We start from the raw sequence: 22157 nt of genomic DNA on the forward strand, positions 1-22157 counted from the left end.
TCCCTATCCCAAAAAGAGCTTAAAATCATAGAAAATCAATTTTTTATGTTCCATACGTCATTTAAAGTTGTTTTGTACACTTGATTATTAGTTTCCCACCCTGTATAAATATTTATCACAAAAAAAGAGCATAGAATACATAGAAATTCATTTTTCGATTGTCGTTACGTCATTAAAAGTTTGTTATGTAAACGTAAATATCTATATACCACCCTGTATAAATGTCCCTATCACAACAAGAGCTTAAAATACATAGAAACTCAATTTTTTATGTTCCATACGTCATTTAAAGTTGTTTTGTACACTTGATTATTAGTTTCCCACCCTGTATAAATATTTATTACAAAAAAGAGCGTAGAATACATAGAAATTCATTTTTTGATTGTCGTTACGTCATTAAAAGTTTGTTATGTGAACGTAAATATCTATATACCACCCTGTATAAATCGCCCTATCACAAAAAGAGCTTAAAAAACATAGAAACTCAATTTTTTATGTTCCATACGTCATTTAAAGTTGTTTTGTACACTTGATTATTAGTTTCCCACCCTGTATAAATATTTATTACAAAAAAAGAGCATAGAGTACATAGAAATTCATTTTTTGATTGTCGTTACGTCATTAAAAGTTTGTTATGTAAACGTAAATATCTATATACCACCCTGTATAAATCGCCCTATCACAAAAAGAGCTTAAAAAACATAGAAACTCAATTTTTTATGTTCCATACGTCATTTAAAGTTGTTTTGTACACTTGATTATTAGTTTCCCACCCTGTATAAATATTTATTACAAAAAAAGAGCGTAGAGTACATAGAAATTCATTTTTTGATTGTCGTTACGTCATTAAAAGTTTGTTATGTAAACGTAAATATCTATATACCACCCTGTATAAATCTCCCTATCCCAAAAAGAGCTTAAAATCATAGAAACTCAATTTTTTATGTTCCATACGTCATTTAAAGTTGTTTTGTACACTTGATTATTAGTTTCCCACCCTGTATAAATATTTATTACAAAAAAAGAGCGTAGAATACATAGAAATTCATTTTTTGATTGTCGTTACGTCATTAAAAGTTTGTTATGTAAACGTAAATATCTATATACCACCCTGTATAAATCTCCCTATCCCAAAAAGAGCTTAAAATCATAGAAACTCAATTTTTTATGTTCCATACGTCATTTAAAGTTGTTTTGTACACTTGATTATTAGTTTCCCACCCTGTATAAATATTTATCACAAAAAAAGAGCATAGAATACATAGAAATTCATTTTTGATTGTCGTTACGTCATTAAAAGTTTGTTATGTAAACGTAAATATCTATATACCACCCTGTATAAATCTCCCTATCACAAAAAGAGCTTAAAATCATAGAAAATCAATTTTTTATGTTCCATACGTCATTTAAAGTTGTTTTGTACACTTGATTATTAGTTTCCCACCCTGTATAAATATTTATTACAAAAAAAGAGCATAGAATACATAGAAATTCATTTTTGATTGTCGTTACGTCATTAAAAGTTTGTTATGTACCCGTAAATATCTATATACCACCCTGTATAAATCTCCCTATCCCAAAAAGAGCTTAAAATCATAGAAACTCAATTTTTTATGTTCCATACGTCATTTAAAGTTGTTTTGTACACTTGATTATTAGTTTCCCACCCTGTATAAATATTTATTACAAAAAAAGAGCGTAGAATACATAGAAATTCATTTTTTGATTGTCGTTACGTCATTAAAAGTTTGTTATGTAAACGTAAATATCTATATACCACCCTGTATAAATCTCCCTATCCCAAAAAGAGCTTAAAATCATAGAAACTCAATTTTTTATGTTCCATACGTCATTTAAAGTTGTTTTGTACACTTGATTATTAGTTTCCCACCCTGTATAAATATTTATCACAAAAAAAGAGCATAGAATACATAGAAATTCATTTTTGATTGTCGTTACGTCATTAAAAGTTTGTTATGTAAACGTAAATATCTATATACCACCCTGTATAAATCTCCCTATCCCAAAAAGAGCTTAAAATCATAGAAACTCAATTTTTTATGTTCCATACGTCATTTAAAGTTGTTTTGTACACTTGATTATTAGTTTCCCACCCTGTATAAATATTTATTACAAAAAAAGAGCGTAGAATACATAGAAATTCATTTTTTGATTGTCGTTACGTCATTAAAAGTTTGTTATGTAAACGTAAATATCTATATACCACCCTGTATAAATCTCCCTATCCCAAAAAGAGCTTAAAATCATAGAAAATCAATTTTTTATGTTCCATACGTCATTTAAAGTTGTTTTGTACACTTGATTATTAGTTTCCCACCCTGTATAAATATTTATTACAAAAAAAGAGCATAGAATACATAGAAATTCATTTTTGATTGTCGTTACGTCATTAAAAGTTTGTTATGTAAACGTAAATATCTATATACCACCCTGTATAAATCTCCCTATCCCAAAAAGAGCTTAAAATCATAGAAAATCAATTTTTTATGTTCCATACGTCATTTAAAGTTGTTTTGTACACTTGATTATTAGTTTCCCACCCTGTATAAATATTTATTACAAAAAAAGAGCATAGAATACATAGAAATTCATTTTTGATTGTCGTTACGTCATTAAAAGTTTGTTATGTAAACGTAAATATCTATATACCACCCTGTATAAATCTCCCTATCCCAAAAAGAGCTTAAAATCATAGAAAATCAATTTTTTATGTTCCATACGTCATTTAAAGTTGTTTTGTACACTTGATTATTAGTTTCCCACCCTGTATAAATATTTATTACAAAAAAAGAGCATAGAATACATAGAAATTCATTTTTGATTGTCGTTACGTCATTAAAAGTTTGTTATGTAAACGTAAATATCTATATACCACCCTGTATAAATCTCCCTATCCCAAAAAGAGCTTAAAATCATAGAAAATCAATTTTTTATGTTCCATACGTCATTTAAAGTTGTTTTGTACACTTGATTATTAGTTTCCCACCCTGTATAAATATTTATCACAAAAAAAGAGCATAGAATACATAGAAATTCATTTTTCGATTGTCGTTACGTCATTAAAAGTTTGTTATGTAAACGTAAATATCTATATACCACCCTGTATAAATGTCCCTATCACAACAAGAGCTTAAAATACATAGAAACTCAATTTTTTATGTTACATACGTCATTTAAAGTTGTTTTGTACACTTGATTATTAGTTTCCCACCCTGTATAAATATTTATCACAAAAAAAGAGCATAGAATACATAGAAATTCATTTTTCGATTGTCGTTACGTCATTAAAAGTTTGTTATGTAAACGTAAATATCTATATACCACCCTGTATAAATGTCCCTATCACAACAAGAGCTTAAAATACATAGAAACTCAATTTTTTATGTTCCATACGTCATTTAAAGTTGTTTTGTACACTTGATTATTAGTTTCCCACCCTGTATAAATATTTATTACAAAAAAGAGCGTAGAATACATAGAAATTCATTTTTTGATTGTCGTTACGTCATTAAAAGTTTGTTATGTAAACGTAAATATCTATATACCACCCTGTATAAATGTCCCTATCACAACAAGAGCTTAAAATACATAGAAACTCAATTTTTTATGTTCCATACGTCATTTAAAGTTGTTTTGTACACTTGATTATTAGTTTCCCACCCTGTATAAATATTTATTATAAAAAAAGAGCATAGAATACATAGAAATTCATTTTTCGATTGTCGTTACGTCATTAAAAGTTTGTTATGTAAACGTAAATATCTATATACCACCCTGTATAAATGTCCCTATCACAACAAGAGCTTAAAATACATAGAAACTCAATTTTTTATGTTCCATACGTCATTTAAAGTTGTTTTGTACACTTGATTATTAGTTTTCCACCCTGTATAAATATTTATTATAAAAAAAGAGCGTAGAATACATAGAAATTCATTTTTCGATTGTCGTTACGTCATTAAAAGTTTGTTATGTAAACGTAAATATCTATATACCACCCTGTATAAATGTCCCTATCACAACAAGAGCTTAAAATACATAGAAACTCAATTTTTTATGTTCCATACGTCATTTAAAGTTGTTTTGTACACTTGATTATTAGTTTCCCACCCTGTATAAATATTTATTATAAAAAAAGAGCATAGAATACATAGAAATTCATTTTTCGATTGTCGTTACGTCATTAAAAGTTTGTTATGTAAACGTAAATATCTATATACCACCCTGTATAAATGTCCCTATCACAACAAGAGCTTAAAATACATAGAAACTCAATTTTTTATGTTCCATACGTCATTTAAAGTTGTTTTGTACACTTGATTATTAGTTTCCCACCCTGTATAAATATTTATTATAAAAAAAGAGCGTAGAATACATAGAAATTCATTTTTCGATTGTCGTTACGTCATTAAAAGTTTGTTATGTAAACGTAAATATCTATATACCACCCTGTATAAATGTCCCTATCACAACAAGAGCTTAAAATACATAGAAACTCAATTTTTTATGTTCCATACGTCATTTAAAGTTGTTTTGTACACTTGATTATTAGTTTTCCACCCTGTATAAATATTTATTACAAAAAAAGAGCATAGAATACATAGAAATTCATTTTTCGATTGTCGTTACGTCATTAAAAGCTTGTTATGTAAACGTAAATATCTATATACCACCCTGTATAAATCTCCCTATCCCAAAAAGAGCTTAAAATCATAGAAACTCAATTTTTTATGTTCCATACGTCATTTAAAGTTGTTTTGTACACTTGATTATTAGTTTCCCACCCTGTATAAATATTTATTACAAAAAAAGAGCATAGAATACATAGAAATTCATTTTCAATGTTCCTTACGTCATTGAAAGTTGTTATATACAACCCTGTATAAATCTCTAATGCGCAAAAATAGTTGTATGTATGAATCAAACCGCCATTACTTGCAACACGAAACAAAATTAGTCACTTATCCTTAAAATGGGAAATAATGTCCACAAAGTATTTATAAAATATTTTAAAACACCGTGTATAACGACTTCCGTATTGAATTTATACCAACATTATAGAGTAAACTGGATTAATTCGAAGAAATAAATAAAATCCAACATGTCTACAATTAACCTATATATCTGAAATTGTTATTTATTAGGCTTTTAAATTAACGTTATCACACGCCAGATTAATCGTTATGTGCAAATTTACAAATACTATTTATTTGTCCGTTAGAAATGACAACTAAGCGAGAAACATGCAGATTTAATCATTAATTAAATAGAATTTTGCATAAGTATGCCAATAATCCATAGTGTTAATATTAAAGTTAGAGACACAGGCATTTGAGTAGAAGAGAGAAAGAGCATCTACGCCTTTGTCATTTCCATCACACGAAACTTGACGTCATGGTGATCCAATCAGAAATATAGAAAAAAGTGATGGATAATGATATATAAATGTTCTTTCTCTTTCTATTAGCATTTGAAAAAATCCTCCATATTTGCCATCTCTATGTTTAATATTAACTCTATGAAATAATCACAATATAAATATATTACAAAAACTTCAAGTTCTATGTCATTAATTTTAAAATAAAAAATCGTAGAACTGAACTAAAATACGTAATTTTATAATATATTTTATTATACGTCTACTATTTGTCAATACTAATGCATTCTAATACTGATATTATTTCAAATATTTGTACCATATATTTTATTAAACGTTGCGCCATCTATTGGGATCTTATAAGTACCAAGCGCGTCACGTATCTAGGTAACTGTATAGAACAACTCGTGATATGTAGAAATCGACTTGAGCGCAGTTGCAGGAATTCTTTGTATTTATTTCGAAGGGTAGTCTGTAGATGTCGGTAAAGGTTATATATTATTATTAATTGGTTATTTTCTATTATTTACAGATAGAACGTGTTTGAAAGATATGAAACAAATAGTTATTTAACAATTAAAATGATAATTCATACGCTACCGGGTTAAGTAACAAAGAAATTTCCAATTTTATTTGCAAATTCGTAATTAATGATGTCTGCCATTTTGTCTTTTTTTTTCGGTGCATTCAAGATAAGACCAAAGTTTAATACTTTTTTGAGAAAGCGTGAAAGAAGAGAACCTAACCTAAAAAACATTAATTTTTCTATTTTATCACCAAATATAGGATGAACTACACTTCCAAGTAATAACTCTTAATCGTTTATTTTTTTTAGTGTAGAACATTGAAATTATATTGACTTTCTGTCTGTCTATAAAATTTTTCCAGTAAATATTTCTGCCACGTAATTGTCAAAGCTTGTTTCTATCCCTTTTTTGTTTGTTTTTTTATCTCACAAAACAAATATTGGAATTGCCAGAAGCTCCCTCACTATACCCGAGCTCCTTCCATGATACAGACAGAGAAGTCAAGAAAACTATCAATAAAAAAAAATCGGAAACAGCTTGTCGACAGATTTCAAACAAGAAATTCGTTTCTGAACGAACCAGCGAAGGATAAAATAGAATCTCGAATTTATAACTAAAGTTGCTGATTTGGGAAAGTGAATCAGATCGGGGATGGGATTTTAGTTCTTAAATAACAAAAAGTTTTGTAATTGATACCCTTTATAACCCATTACAGGATATTTATTAGATAATTTTAATTGATTTAGAAGTTTTGGTTCTCCAATTAACTAAAATAGGAAATTATTTAACGAACCAACAAAGGATTTTGTGACAACACGAATATAGATCCTAGTTACATCTTACGATAAAGTCTGGCAACGTTGCAAATCTAGAATTATACACCAAACTCTAATATTGTAGACAAATAACAACGTTACTTCAAAACAGATTCATATAAACACTATAATAAATAATTGAGTTGTATATTATGTATAATTATTCCTCAATTTCTTTCAGATTTTATTAATTCTCGTTTTAAATACCCCAAATGAATTAATGAGGTTAATAACCTTATATTTCCATGCAATATGGCCGACTGTCGAGATCAGCTGTTTGAAAATAATTAGACGATCTTTTTGTTCATATTTACTTATGACGTAACAACATGGCCGTTAATGTTTCGTTATTATTATGGAAAATTGTTTTTTTATAAAGAAAAAATTATAAAAACAAATAAAAAATCGCTCAATAGTTTAAGAGTTTTTTTAAATTCATCTTTAGAAGTAACAAATTCATTTATTGCAATCTTTATTTACTAGTAGAATGTTATTGTATACCCGCCATTTTTATTCCAATTAATAGACATGTAATATAAATACGAATTTGCTTTTTTATTCACTTCTTTACATTTTTCACTTCATAAAACTATTAAATTTATAACGACCTATTATCAATTATTATTTTTATATTGATTTAAATTTAGCGACATGTATTTTTAACGAATTGCGTTATGGCTACAAAACCGACAGTACGGTTTGGTAATCTAATTAAATTTTCTTATTATTTCAAAATTTCTATTATTTTCTCAATTATCAAAACTAGTAATTGCGTTTAGGTACTTCAAGTTAAGGTAGATTAACCACTAGAATATGTATTTAGGAATATAATTATTAAGATTGGATTTGTCTGATAGTACGAACGTCGTTTGACTATGAACATCCAATAGTGGGAGATAACACTCCAATTTACATAACCGAATGATGATTGTTTAAGTTTGAATTGGGTTAACAGTACATTTAAGACATATTCGTTTTATAATACAAACTCAAAATGCTACAAAATATTTATAAGTAATAAAAAAAAATTAAGACTCGAGGGTAATAGAAATGACTAAAAAGTTCAAGGTCGTATGCTAGTAATTTATGATATCAAGTTATAAAATAAAATGAAAAGGATTTGAATATAATTTGATAATTTATTAATAACTAACTACTAGATGAGGGAAGAGTAAGAAAATGAAAATTGTTCGATTTTATTACAAAATTAATGAGATCAAAATTTGACATCTGTCATTCTATGATATCAATAAAAATGTGGTTTGTGGCGATGTCATACGTCATTCGTATTAATTCAACACTATAAATTTATTTTTCTTTATTTATTATCATGTATATAAATTGTTATCGTAGATAAAATCCCCGTTTGTTATTTCGGCTTGTTAAACCACGTGTCCCAGAGATGACGAAGACATTTAAATGCAAAATTATTCCTCCAGAACGGTCTAACAACTACGAAACAATATAATTTCGCGCGACACCAGCCATTGTCGAGTTCGTCTATGCTCGACTCGTTTGTAATACAAAAAGCCCTATAGTTTGCATCTTGATAGTCCTTCAAGGGAGCTGTAAATCTTTAAAAAGAATCGATGTTTATTTGGTCATTGGCCTCAGTCGGAATCCTTTCTATTTTTATATATATTTGGTGAAAAAGAAAACGATATATGATTGTGGAATATTTAGTTAGACGGAACTAAAAAAATTTCGCGGGTTTTTTTTTAACCGATAGTGGGAGTATACTAACAAGATGGCGACGACATTCTTACAGGTATTTACACCAGTGTTGCCAGTTCTCTGTACATAAATAGTGGTATTATAACTGAATTATTTTTATTTGTATTTATTGTTATCTTTATACAGATTCTTTCTGCGGTTTCTCGATAGTTGTAACATAAAATTAAACTACCAATCCAGTCGATGTATTATGCAGTTAATTAATTAGAAATGTGTCAATTTTTTTCTAGTAGTCAATTAAGCGTTAATACCATGTTTGGTTACTGTGAATAGCGCCTTTTTTACACGGGAATATTACACATAAACCGTATGGTGAGAAGGAATTTTCTTCAAGATACGAGGGTATTCGAAAAAATGATATTTTATATCATGCAACGTAATATATTTATTATAATGAAATTTGTATTCAAATGAATATTTTTTTTGAATTATCGGGACAAATATATCCTTCCGGTTGATAATTACAGTAACTGCCGTTTTTTGCTCCTGCAATATTTATATCGCTAAATTGCCAGTTAGTACAAGCTCCTTCGCCGCATAGAATCAAAGCTTCCAACGTCGGGGAATTATTATAACTTTGCATATTTCCGTGAATATTTTCGAGAGTTAAATCAACAATTGGAATATTAGATCCCGGATTTCCGGTAGCTTCACCATTCTCGTAATCTTGTTGAATGTTGATGCCAAAATTGTGGATATCTAAAAACGTAAGCAGCGATGACGTAAGCAGTAAAGTCATACGGACTCGTCCACTGATATAGACCGTGATGCCGGTACTGTTCTAACATGTTGATGGAAGATAAAATTTAGTATATTAATAAAGCAGTGACGATGAAGTGATATAAACAGAGATGATACGAAACTCGTCATTGATATAGACCGTGATGCCGGTCCCGTCCTAATATGTTAATGGAGGAAAAAAATTTGGTAGATTTATAAAGCGTTATTGAGTGAGTGACGTAAACGGCGATGACGTAAGTGATTTAAGCGGTAACGCGGATACACTGACACGAAATCGTCCACTGATATAAACCGTGAAGTCGGTACTGTTCTAATATGTTGATAGAAGATAAAATTTGGTAGATTTATAAAGCAGTGTTGAGGAAGTGATGTAAACAGCGATGATACGAACTCGTCCACTGATATAGACCGTGAAGCCGATCCTGTTCTAACATGTTGATGGAAGATAAAATTTAGTATATTAATAAAGCAGTGACGATGAAGTGATATAAACAGAGATGATACGAAACTCGTCCATTGATATAGACCGTGATGCCGGACCCGTTCTAATATGTTAATGGAGGAAAAAATTTGGTAGATTTATAAAGCGTTATTGAGTGAGTGACGTAAACGGCGATGACGTAAGTGATTTAAGCGGTAACGCGGATACACTGACACGAAATCGTCCACTGATATAAAACGTGAAGTCGGTACTGTTCTAATATGTTGATAGAAGATAAAATTTAGTAGATTTATAAAGCAGTGTTGAGGAAGTGATGTAAACAGCGATGATACGAACTCGTCCACTGATATAGACCGTGAAGCCGATCCTGTTCTAACATGTTGATGGAAGATAAAATTTAGTATATTAATAAAGCAGTGACGATGAAGTGATATAAACAGAGATGATACGAAACTCGTCCATTGATATAGACCGTAATGCCGGACCCGTTCTAATATGTTAATGGAGGAAAAAATTTGGTAGATTTATAAAGCGGTATTGAGTGAGTGACGTAAACGGCGATGACGTAAGTGATTTAAGCGGTAACGCGGATACACTGACACGAAATCGTCCACTGATATAAACCGTGAAGTCGGTACTGTTCTAATATGTTGATAGAAGATAAAATTTAGTAGATTTATAAAGCAGTGTTGAGGAAGTGATGTAAACAGCGATGATACGAACTCGTCCACTGATATAGACCGTGAAGCCGATCCTGTTCTAACATGTTGATGGAAGATAAAATTTAGTATATTAATAAAGCAGTGACGATGAAGTGATATAAACAGAGATGATACGAAACTCGTCCATTGATATAGACCGTAATGCCGGACCCGTTCTAATATGTTAATGGAGGAAAAAATTTGGTAGATTTATAAAGCGGTATTGAGTGAGTGACGTAAACGGCGATGACGTAAGTGATTTAAGCGGTAACGCGGATACACTGACACGAAATCGTCCACTGATATAAACCGTGAATTCGGTACTGTTCTAATATGTTGATAGAAGATAAAATTTAGTATATTAATAAAGCAGTGTTGAGGAAGTGATATAAACAGCGATGATACGAAACTCGTCCATTAATATAGACCGTGATACCGGTCTTGTTCTAATATGTTGATAAAGGATAAAGTTTGGTAGATTTATAAAGCAGCGTTGAGGAAGTGATATAAACAGCGATGATACGAAACTCGTCCACTGATATAGACCGTGAAGCCGGTGCCGTTCCAATATGTTAATGGAGATGAAGTTTGGCGGATGCGCGTGTTATTGTTCTTTTTCGGCGATATCGCGTAATGGCAGACGGTCACTTTTGGTATTGAATTGGCAAAAAACAAAATGGAGGGAACTTACTTTTCAATTCAATATTCCTATAAGTGATATTGTGGACAAGTCCCGGTCCACTATCGGAATGCGTTTTGACGTGTATACCGTTAGGAGAATTACTCACTAAACAATTTTCGAATGTGATATTAGAAACTGAATTCGCACTGAAATCGTTGCTGAAGCCTACGGAGATGCTCAAACCATGACCACCGCTACATACCATGTTACTGACGAGAATATTCGCGCCGACGTTAACGACCACACAATCGTCCTGATTTAGCACCGTGCTGTTTTTGATGACTAAGTTGGTGCCACTTAAATCGAAACCGTCGGTGTTGTGGCCGGTGAAATTATTCTACAACACAATTTAATACTTTGGAGTGAATTTACTCCGTTTTCAGGATAATGTCAAATTATTAGTGGATAGAGTAGATATTAGAGCAAAGATAGAGCGGCAAAGGACGCGAATAACGTCGATAGTAGCGGAGGGATACTTAGAAGGATAATTCGCTAACAAAAACTCAATTTTATCCTCGATTGTAGATTGCTACTAATTAAATATTGTTCGCAACTCGTGTAAAAAGTATTTATAGCAATTGACTTGTTGTTTCCGGTATGCTATTTCATTAAATGAAGTGTAAATTGCTCTAACGTAGTTTTTAACATTTAACTCGAAACGAGAGTGTGGATATTTTATTGACATGTTGCCAAATCTTGTTTTTTTTCACATTTTCCACGAAAAAATGAACCAAATATATATATATATATATATATATATATATATATACGTCTTACTTTGTCTCCTTCGGATACATCTATGGTCCATTCGTTTATAATTAGATCATTAGATTTAACGGAAATGCAATGGACAGGACAATTTTTGATATTGATACGTTCAGCGATAGATTCGGTCACTTCCAATCTCATAAATTTTGGTTTAGCGATACCTCCGTTGCCACCAAAAGTGTCCCAATATAATTCTCCCTGACCGTCCAAAACAGATCCTAAAATATAAATATTATACGACCTTTGAAAACCTAACCTCAAATTAGACGATATTCAATTTCAAAAACGGCAGAAAAGTAACCAAATTCAAAAAACTGAATAATCACGTTTACTGTCATTTTGACGGTTGTTTAACGTTATGAATTTAAAATTTTATGAAAAATGTAATACTCGTTCAATTAATGTAAATAATTTTCAATTTAATAACATATTTCAAATTATTACAAATTTTGTGAAATTTATCACTTATAGTACTTTCTGGTGTTTGATTTCCACATTCTACAACGATAAAAGTGCGATTGGACAGAATCAAGCGCCTCGCGTGTCTCAGTACCACAGTTTTTTGCGTACGGCGCCAATTAGGGCCCTTGAAGTTATAAAAAATGTAATTCTCGTTCAATTAATATAAATTATTTTCAATTTAATAACATATTTCGACCATAATTTCATGGTGAATACATAATTATTAGAAATTTTGTGAAATATATTACTAATAGTACTTTCTGGTGTTTGATTTCCACATTCTACAACGATAAAAGTGCGATTGGACAGAATCAAGCGCCTCGCGTGTCTCAGTACCACAGTTTTTTGCGTACGGCGCCAATTAGGGCCCTTGAAGTTATAAAAAATGTAATTCTCGTTCAATTAATATAAATTATTTTCAATTTAATAACATATTTCGACCATAATTTCATGGTGAATACATAATTATTAGAAATTTTGTGAAATATATTACTAATAGTACTTTCTGGTGTTTGATTTCCACATTCTACAACGATAAAAGTGCGATTGGACAGAATCAAGCGCCTCGCGTGTCTCAGTACCACAGTTTTTTGCGTACGGCGCCAATTAGGGCCCTTGAAGTTATAAAAAATGTAATTCTCGTTCAATTAATATAAATTATTTTCAATTTAATAACATATTTCGACCATAATTTCATGGTGAATACATAATTATTAGAAATTTTGTGAAATATATTACTAATAGTACTTTCTGGTGTTTGATTTCCACATTCTACAACGATAAAAGTGCGATTGGACAGAATCAAGCGCCTCGCGTGTCACAGTACCACAGTTTTTTGCGTACGGCGCCAATTAGGGCCCTTGAAGTTATAAAAAATGTAATTCTCGTTCAATTAATGTAAATAATTTTCAATTTAATAACATATTTCGACTATAACTTCATGGTGAATACATAACTATTAGAAAGTTTGTGAAATATATCACTTATAGCACTTTCTGGTGTTTGATTTCCACATTCTACAACGATAAAAGTGCGATTGGACAGAATCAAGCGCCTCGCGTGTCTCAATACCGCAGTTTTTTGCGCACGGCCCAATTAGGGCCCTTGAAGTTATAAAAAATTTAATTCTCGTTCAATTAATGTAAATAATTTTCAATTTAATAACATATTTCGACCATAATTTCATGGTGAATACATAATTATTAGAAATTTTGTGAAATTTATTACTAATAGTACTTTCTGGTGTTTGATTTCCACATTCTACAACGATAAAAGTGCGATTGGACAGAATCAAGCGCCTCGCGTGTCTCAGTACCACAGTTTTTTGCGTACGGCGCCAATTAGGGCCCTTGAAGTTATAAAAAATGTAATTCTCGTTCAATTAATGTAAATAATTTTCAATTTAATAACATATTTCGACTATAACTTCATGGTGAATACATAATTATTAGAAAGTTTGAAAAATATATCACTTATAGTACTTTCTGGTGTTTGATTTCCACATTCTACAACGATAAAAGTGCGATTGGACAGAATCAAGCGCCTCGCGTGTCTCAGTACCGCAGTTTTTTGCGTACGGCGCCAATTAGGGCCCTTGAAGTTATAAAAAATGTAATTCTCGTTCAATTAATGTAAATAATTTTCAATTTAATAACATATTTCGACTATAATTTCATGGTGAATACATAATTATTAGAAATTTTGTGAAATTTATTACTAATAGTACTTTCTGGTGTTTGATTTCCACATTCTACAACGATAAAAGTGCGATTGGACAGAATCAAGCGCCTCGCGTGTCTCAGTACCACAGTTTTTTGCGTACGGCGCCAATTAGGGCCCTTGAAGTTATAAAAAATGTAATTCTCGTTCAATTAATGTAAATAATTTTCAATTTAATAACATATTTCGACTATAACTTCATGGTGAATACATAATTATTAGAAAGTTTGAAAAATATATCACTTATAGTACTTTCTGGTGTTTGATTTCCACATTCTACAACGATAAAAGTGCGATTGGACAGAATCAAGCGCCTCGCGTGTCTCAGTACCGCAGTTTTTTGCGTACGGCGCCAATTAGGGCCCTTGAAGTTATAAAAAATGTAATTCTCGTTCAATTAATATAAATTATTTTCAATTTAATAACATATTTCGACCATAATTTCATGGTGAATACATAATTATTAGAAATTTTGTGAAATTTATTACTAATAGTACTTTCTGGTGTTTGATTTCCACATTCTACAACGATAAAAGTGCTATTGGACAAAATCAAGCGCCTCGCATGTCTCAAAATCACAGTTTTTTGCGTGCGGCCCCAATTAGGGCCCTAGGAGTCCTACTGGGCTTTCCACACCTAGATTTAGCGATGCAATTCGATGCCATACAGATCGAACTGCAGACTGGATCAATTGGCCATGCAAAAACTCATTTCGGTCACCAAAGACGCCATCTCCACACCATGAGCGTTGAGGAGGATGAAACTGCAGATCCCCGCTTGGACAAGACTCATAGCTTGCTTAATAACATCAAAGGATTGAATCCAAAGCGTCTCGAAGGACATGGGACTTTGGTAATATCAGTTAAGGCACGACGGGTCTATCTGAAGGTCCTGGACTGTCCTACAGTGTTAAATATCGTTGCAAAATATACGAATGGTTTCGGGTTTTTCCGGTTACGCATGCAACTCAATCGGTTTAGCAGTTTTGAGCACATGTGGTTAAGACACACGTCAAAAATTGAAACGACACATTTTTAGTTACAATATTTTCGGTAACTATGAAAATACAATTATTTTCCTCACCTTTTTCTCCTGTTATAGTTAGATCGTGTCCTTTTATGGTGATCAAAGGACCTTGCCATTCGTAATAGTCGAAATAAGTCCGTCCTTCGAATACGAGGTTCGTTCCATTTTTCAAATTGAGATTTAGCCCTTGTTTGGCCGGTACGTGGAGATTGGAAATTTTTATATCTGTACAATTTTTAATAACCTCATCTACTAAGGAAAACTCACTAATGACGCAGTTTTTTTCGACGCTGGCAGCGTTGGCGCTACCAACCAAAAAGAGAATTAATACATTTATTGCTTCATACATCGTTTTTTCAAACTTAATTTTCGACGAAAAATACTTGTAATATCTTTAATAACTTATTGAGATGTATCTTCAAGTATTTATCTGTAATTTGAATGAGTTTTTATCTCTAATCAATTCTAATACATACCAAGATATTTATCAGATTATCAATATGTACGAGGATGGTTCCAAAAGTACCTGGCCCGATAAAGGAAACAATAAAATTTTGTTTATTTTTCAACGTAATCACTTTTTTCGTTGTTTTCCATTGATTTTCATTCATTTTCTGATTAATTTTCATCAATTTCCATCGATATTCATCATTTTCATCAATATCCAACGAATTTTCTTCAGGTTTTCCTTAATATTGATCAGTATCCATGGATTTCCATCGGTTTTCATTAATTTTCCCTTAATTTTCACCAGTTTTTGTTGGCATTCTTGAGTTTTTTTCGATTCTAATTGCTTTCCACTGATTTTCCTTCATTTTTTCATTAATTTTCATCAATTTCTATCGATATTCATCATTTTCATCAATATCCATCGAATTTTCTTTAGGTTCCCTCCAATATTGATCAGTATCCATGGATTTCCATAGGTTTTCATTAATTTTCACTACATTTTCACCAGTTTTGTTGGATTTCTTGAGTTTTCTGCGATTTTCATTGCTTTCCATTGATTTTCCTTCATTTTTTCATTAATTTTCATCAATTTCTATCGATATTCATCATTTTCATCAATATCCAACGAATTTTCTTCAGGTTTTCCTTAATATTGATCAGTATCCATGGATTTCCATCGGTTTTCATTAATTTTCCCTTAATTTTCACCAGTTTTTGTTGGCATTCTTGAGTTTTTTTCGATTCTAATTGCTTTCCATTGATTTTCCTTCATTTTTTCATTAATTTTCATCAATTTCTATCGATATTCATCATTTTCATCAATATCCAACGAATTTTCTTCAGGTTTTCCTTAATATTGATCAGTATCCATGGATTTCCATCGGTTTTCATTAATTTTCCCTTAATTTTCACCAGTTTTTGTTGGCATTCTTGAGTTTTTTTCGATTCTAATTGCTTTCCACTGATTTTCCTTCATTTTTTCATTAATTTTCATCAATTTCTATCGATATTCATCATTTTCATCAATATCCAACGAATTTTCTTCAGGTTTTCCTTAATATTGATCAGTATCCATGGATTTCCATAGGTTTTCATTAATTTTCACTTCATTTTCACCAGTTTTGTTGGATTTCTTGAGTTTTCTTCGATTCTAATTGCTTTCCAGTGATTTTTCTTCATTTTCTCATTAATTTTCATCAATTTCTATCGATATTCATCATTTTCATCAATAATCATCGAATTTTCTTCATGTTTTACTCAAATTTCATTAATTTCCATTGATTTTTCTTCAGGTTTTCCTAAATATTGATTAGTATCCATGGATTTCCATAGGTTTTCATTAATTTTCACTACATTTTCACCAGTTTTGTTGGATTTCTTGAGTTTTCTGCGATTTTCATTGCTTTCCATTGATTTTCCTTCATTTTTTCATTAATTTTCATCAATTTCTATCGATATTCATCATTTTCATCAATATCCAACGAATTTTCTTCAGGTTTTCCTTAATATTGATCAGTATCCATGGATTTCCATCGGTTTTCATTAATTTTCCCTTAATTTTCACCAGTTTTTGTTGGCATTCTTGAGTTTTTTTCGATTCTAATTGCTTTCCACTGATTTTCCTTCATTTTTTCATTAATTTTCATCAATTTCTATCGATATTCATCATTTTCATCAATATCCAACGAATTTTCTTCAGGTTTTCCTTAATATTGATCAGTATCCATGGATTTCCATCGGTTTTCATTAATTTTCCCTTAATTTTCACCAGTTTTTGTTGGCATTCTTGAGTTTTTTTCGATTCTAATTGCTTTCCATTGATTTTCCTTCATTTTTTCATTAATTTTCATCAATTTCTATCGATATTCATCATTTTCATCAATATCCAACGAATTTTCTTCAGGTTTTCCTTAATATTGATCAGTATCCATGGATTTCCATCGGTTTTCATTAATTTTCCCTTAATTTTCACCAGTTTTTGTTGGCATTCTTGAGTTTTTTTCGATTCTAATTGCTTTCCATTGATTTTCCTTCATTTTTTCATTAATTTTCATCAATTTCTATCGATATTCATCATTTTCATCAATATCCAACGAATTTTCTTCAGGTTTTTCTTAATATTGATCAGTATCCATGGATTTCCATCGGTTTTCATTAATTTTCCCTTAATTTTCACCAGTTTTTGTTGGCATTCTTGAGTTTTTTTCGATTCTAATTGCTTTCCACTGATTTTCCTTCATTTTTTCATTAATTTTCATCAATTTCTATCGATATTCATCATTTTCATCAATATCCATCGAATTTTCTTTAGGTTCCCTCCAATATTGATCAGTATCCATGGATTTCCATAGGTTTTCATTAATTTTCACTTCATTTTCACCAGTTTTGTTGGATTTCTTGAGTTTTCTTCGATTCTAATTGCTTTCCATTGATTTTTCTTCATTTTCTCATTAATTTTCATCAATTTCTATCGATATTCATCATTTTCATCAATATCCATCGAATTTTCTTTAGGTTCCCTCCAATATTGATCAGTATAGATGGATTTCCATAGGTTTTCATTAATTTTCACTTCATTTTCACCAGTTTTGTTGGATTTCTTGAGTTTTCTTCGATTCTAATTGCTTTACATTGATTTTTCTTCATTTTCTCATTAATTTTCATCAATTTCTATCGATATTCATCATTTTCATCAATAACCATCGAATTTTCTTCATGTTTTACTCAAATTTCATTAATTTCCATTGATTTTTCTTCAGGTTTTCCTAAATATTGATCAGTATCCATGGATTTCCATAGGTTTTCATTAATTTTCACTACATTTTCACCAGTTTTGTAGGATTTCTTGAGTTTTCTGCGATTTTCATTGCTTTCCATTGATTTTCCTTCATTTTTTTATTAATTTTCATCAATTTCTATCGATATTCATCATTTTCATCAATATCCATCGAATTTTCTTTAGGTTCCCTCCAATATTGATCAGTATCCATGGATTTCCATCGGTTTTCATTGATTTTCACTTAATTCTCAACAGTTTTTGTTGGAATTCTTGAGTTTTCTTCGATTCTCATTGCTTCCCATTGATTTTCCTTCATTTTCTCATTAATTTTCCTCAATTTTCATCGATATTAATCATTTTCATCCCTATCCATCGAATTTTCTTCAGATTTTCTTTAATATTGATCAGTATCCATGAATTTCCATCGGTTTTTATCAATTTTCACCAGGTTTTCTTGGCTTTCTCTAGTTTTCTGCGATTTTTTCATGGCTTTCCATTGATTTTCATCAATTTCCATCGATATCCATCAATTTTTCATCAACATGTACGAGGACGGTTCCAAAAGTACCTGGCCCAACAAAGAAAACACTAAAATTTTGTTTTTTTTTCAACTTAATCTCCTTTGAGCCCCACACCCTTTTCCGTCTCCATTGTTGGAAAATCGGAACCATTTTTTCGAGTCCGAGAATAAAAAATAATCTGACGGGGCTAAATCTGGCCAATAGGTAGCAATTCAAACTTTAATTCATTAAATTTGGCCAGTGCTACAACGAATTTGTGAGCTGGTGAATCGTCACTTTCTTCTTAACCAAATGCGGACCTTTTTTGCTCGATTTTTCCGCTCAAACGTCGCAATAAATTAGCGCAATACTCGCCATTGATAGTTTTTCCTTTTGGTCGGTCCAACGCTTCTCAAATATCGCTAAACAACTTCTATGTCCGGCCAGGTAAACTTCTGGTATCACCCTCGTATATATAATATCCAATGTTTGCCGTCTTATTCACCGGAACTTGACCCGATAGAAAAAATTGTCGGTACTGATAGAGAACGAAGAATTTTTCTGGAACGTTAATGTGGAAAATGCTGAAAATGAAATTTTGACTGGACTATTGACGTTGGATCGATTCGACGTGGAGTTAACCCGAAATTTCGGCCAAATATATGAGGAAATTTCCCGTAAACGAGTACCTAATAAATTTTTGAATTAAAATAGACATATTAAATATGCCAGATGAAAGGTAGGGGATTAAGCTCGTCGAGAATTTGTCTTGGAGATGATTTCATAAACAGGACGCCAAAGAATGTTGATGTCGACGTAAATTCAACCGTTATTTGACGGTAAAATGCAAAATAACATTAATTCTATACAATATTTTCTATTATTTAAAAATATCGAACGTTTAGTAAAGATTTGGAATGGCGAAACGCGTGATTATTGCAATTTTGAGGGCGAATTCACCCCTTGCGAATACTTTCGCGACTATTTTTTCATTTTTTCATTTCGGAATCCCGAAAATTCGATTTGTTTCGCTTAAACCGCCTCAATGTAGTTTGTTCGAATGTTTTTTTTTTTTTAATCTAAAGTGGAAAATCGAGGCACCTGATGTTTCTTTACGTTTGTATCAAATTTTCATGTTTAAGTTTTCATAATTTTATTCAATTTTCGTTGACTTCCATCGATTTTCATTGGTAATCAATTAATACTTATTGGCTTTTTTGAGTTTTCTTTGATTTTCATTGCTTTCTATTGATTTTTCTTCGATTTCTGATTAATTTTCATCCATCCATCGTTTTTCTTTCAATATCATAAGTTCCTCTCAATTTTCTTTGGTTTTTGTTGGCTTTTTACAGTTTTATTCGTTTTTCATTGCTTTCCATTGATTTTCCTTCATTTTCTCATTAAGTTTCATCAATTTCATCATTTTCATCAATATCCATCGAATTTTCTTTAGGTTCCCTCCAATATTGATCAGTATCCATGGATTTCCATCGGTTTCCATTGATTTTCACTTAATTTTCACCAATTTTGTTGAATTTCTTGAGTTTTCTGCGATTTTCATTGCTTTCCATTGATTTTCTCATTGATTTTCATCAATTTCCATCGAAATTAATCATTTTCATCAATAACCATAAAATTTTCTTCATGTTTTCCTTAAATTTCATCCCTATCCATCGAATTTTCTTCAGGTTTTGTTCAATATTGATCAGTATCCATGCATTTTCATCGGTTTTCATTAATTTTTACTTAATTTTCACCAGTTTTTGTTGGCTTTTTCCAGTTTTCTTCGTTTTTCATTGATTTTCCTTCATTTTCTCATTAATTTTCATCAATTTCTATCAATATTCATCATTTTCATCAATATCCATCGAATTTTCTTCAGGTTTTCTTCAATATTGATCAGTATCCATGGATTTCCATCGGTTTTCATCAATTTTCACTTAAATCTCACCAGTTTTTGTTGACATTCTTGAGTTCTCTGCGATTTTCATTGCTTTCCATTGATTTTCCTTCATTATCACATTAATTTTCATCAATTTCCATCGAAATTCATCATTTTCATCAATAATCATCAAACTTTCTTCATGTTTTTCTTGAATTTCATCAATATCCATTGATTTTCCTTAAGGTTTTCTTCAATATTGATTAGTATCCATGGATTTCCATCGGTTTTCATTAATTTTCCCTTAATTTTCACCAGTTTTTGTTGGCATTCTTGAGTTTTTTTCGATTCTCATTGCTTTCCATCGATTTTCCTTCATTTTCTCATTAATTTCCATCAATTTCCATCGAAATTCATTATTTTCATCAATAACCATCAAACTTTCTTCATGTTTTTCTTGAATTTCATCCCGAACCATCGATTTTCACTTAATTCTCAACAGTTTTTGTTGGCATTCTTAAGTTTTCTTCGATTCTCATTGCTTTCCATTGATTTTCCTTCATTTTCTCATTAATTTTCATCAATTTCTATCGATATTCATCATTTTCATCAATATCCATCGAATTTTCTTCAGGTTTTCTTCAATATTGATCAGTATCCATGGATTTCCATCGGTTTTCATTAATTTTCCCTTAATTTTCACCAGTTTTTGTTGGCATTCTTGAGTTTTTTTCGATTCTCATTGCTTTCCATCGATTTTCCTTCATTTTCTCATTAATTTCCATCAATTTCCATCGAAATTCATCATTTTCATCAATAACCATCAAACTTTCTTCATGTTTTTCTTGAATTTCATCCCGAACCATCGAATTTTTCTTAAGGATTTCTTCAATATTGATCAGTATCCATGGATTTCCATCAGTTTTCATTGATTTTCACTTAATTCTCAAAAGTTTTTGTTGGCATTCTTGAGTTTTCTTCGATTCTCATTGCTTTCCATTGATTTTCCTTCATTTTCTCATTAATTTTCATCAATTTCTATCGATATTCATCATTTTCATCAATATCCATCGAATTTTCTTCAGTATCATAAGTTTAACTCAATTTTCTTGGGTTTTTGTTGGCTTTTTCCAGTTTTCTTCGTTTTTCATTGATTTTCCTTCATTTTCTCATTAATTTTCATCAATTTCTATCAATATTCATCATTTTCATCAATATCCATCGAATTTTCTTCAGGTTTTCTTCAATATTGATCAGTATCCATGGATTTCCATCGGTTTTCATTAATTTTCCCTTAATTTTCACCAGTTTTTGTTGGCATTCTTGAGTTTTTTTCGATTCTCATTGCTTTCCATCGATTTTCCTTCATTTTCTCATTAATTTCCATCAATTTCCATCGAAATTCATCATTTTCATCAATAACCATCAAACTTTCTTCATGTTTTTCTTGAATTTCATCCCGAACCATCGAATTTTTCTTAAGGGTTTCTTCAATATTGATCAGTATCCATGGATTTCCATCAGTTTTCAT

At 30.8% G+C, this 22157-nt stretch overlaps 3 protein-coding genes across 3 annotated transcripts in view; 1 reads left to right on the forward strand and 2 right to left on the reverse strand.

The window, feature by feature from the left end:
* The window catches only part of LOC130449049 (ATP-dependent RNA helicase vasa), a 153089-nt gene that overhangs the window by 88638 nt on the left and 42294 nt on the right, over positions 1-22157 (reverse strand). The window lies entirely within an intron of this gene.
* The window catches only part of LOC130449048 (monocarboxylate transporter 12-like), a 126734-nt gene that overhangs the window by 50894 nt on the left and 53683 nt on the right, over positions 1-22157 (forward strand). The gene's annotated exons all lie outside the window — the stretch shown is intronic.
* LOC130449054 (polygalacturonase-like) lies at positions 8833-15458 on the reverse strand. The gene is made up of 4 exons (XM_056786703.1): positions 15073-15458; positions 11818-12026; positions 11050-11377; positions 8833-9173 (listed from the first exon to the last, which is right to left on the reverse strand). The coding sequence occupies exons 1-4, from the start codon at positions 15362-15364 to the stop codon at positions 8881-8883; spliced, it is 1122 nt and encodes a 373-aa protein (XP_056642681.1). The 5' UTR covers positions 15365-15458; the 3' UTR covers positions 8833-8880.

Source organism: Diorhabda sublineata, chromosome 9, assembly GCF_026230105.1.
Source record: "Diorhabda sublineata isolate icDioSubl1.1 chromosome 9, icDioSubl1.1, whole genome shotgun sequence".
Taxonomy (NCBI): Eukaryota; Metazoa; Arthropoda; class Insecta; order Coleoptera; family Chrysomelidae; genus Diorhabda; species Diorhabda sublineata.

Excerpts from the sequence above, each read along its gene's own strand:
- LOC130449054 (XM_056786703.1), bottom strand. The coding sequence starts at position 15,364 with ATGTATGAAGCAATAAATGTATTAATTCTCTTTTTGGTTGGTAGCGCC. Across the intron at positions 12,027-15,072 it reads AACTATAACAGGAGAAAAAG|GATCTGTTTTGGACGGTCAG; the intron begins GTGAGGAAAATA and ends TTTATATTTTAG. Across the intron at positions 11,378-11,817 it reads ATGTATCCGAAGGAGACAAA|AATAATTTCACCGGCCACAA; the intron begins GTAAGACGTATA and ends ATTGTGTTGTAG.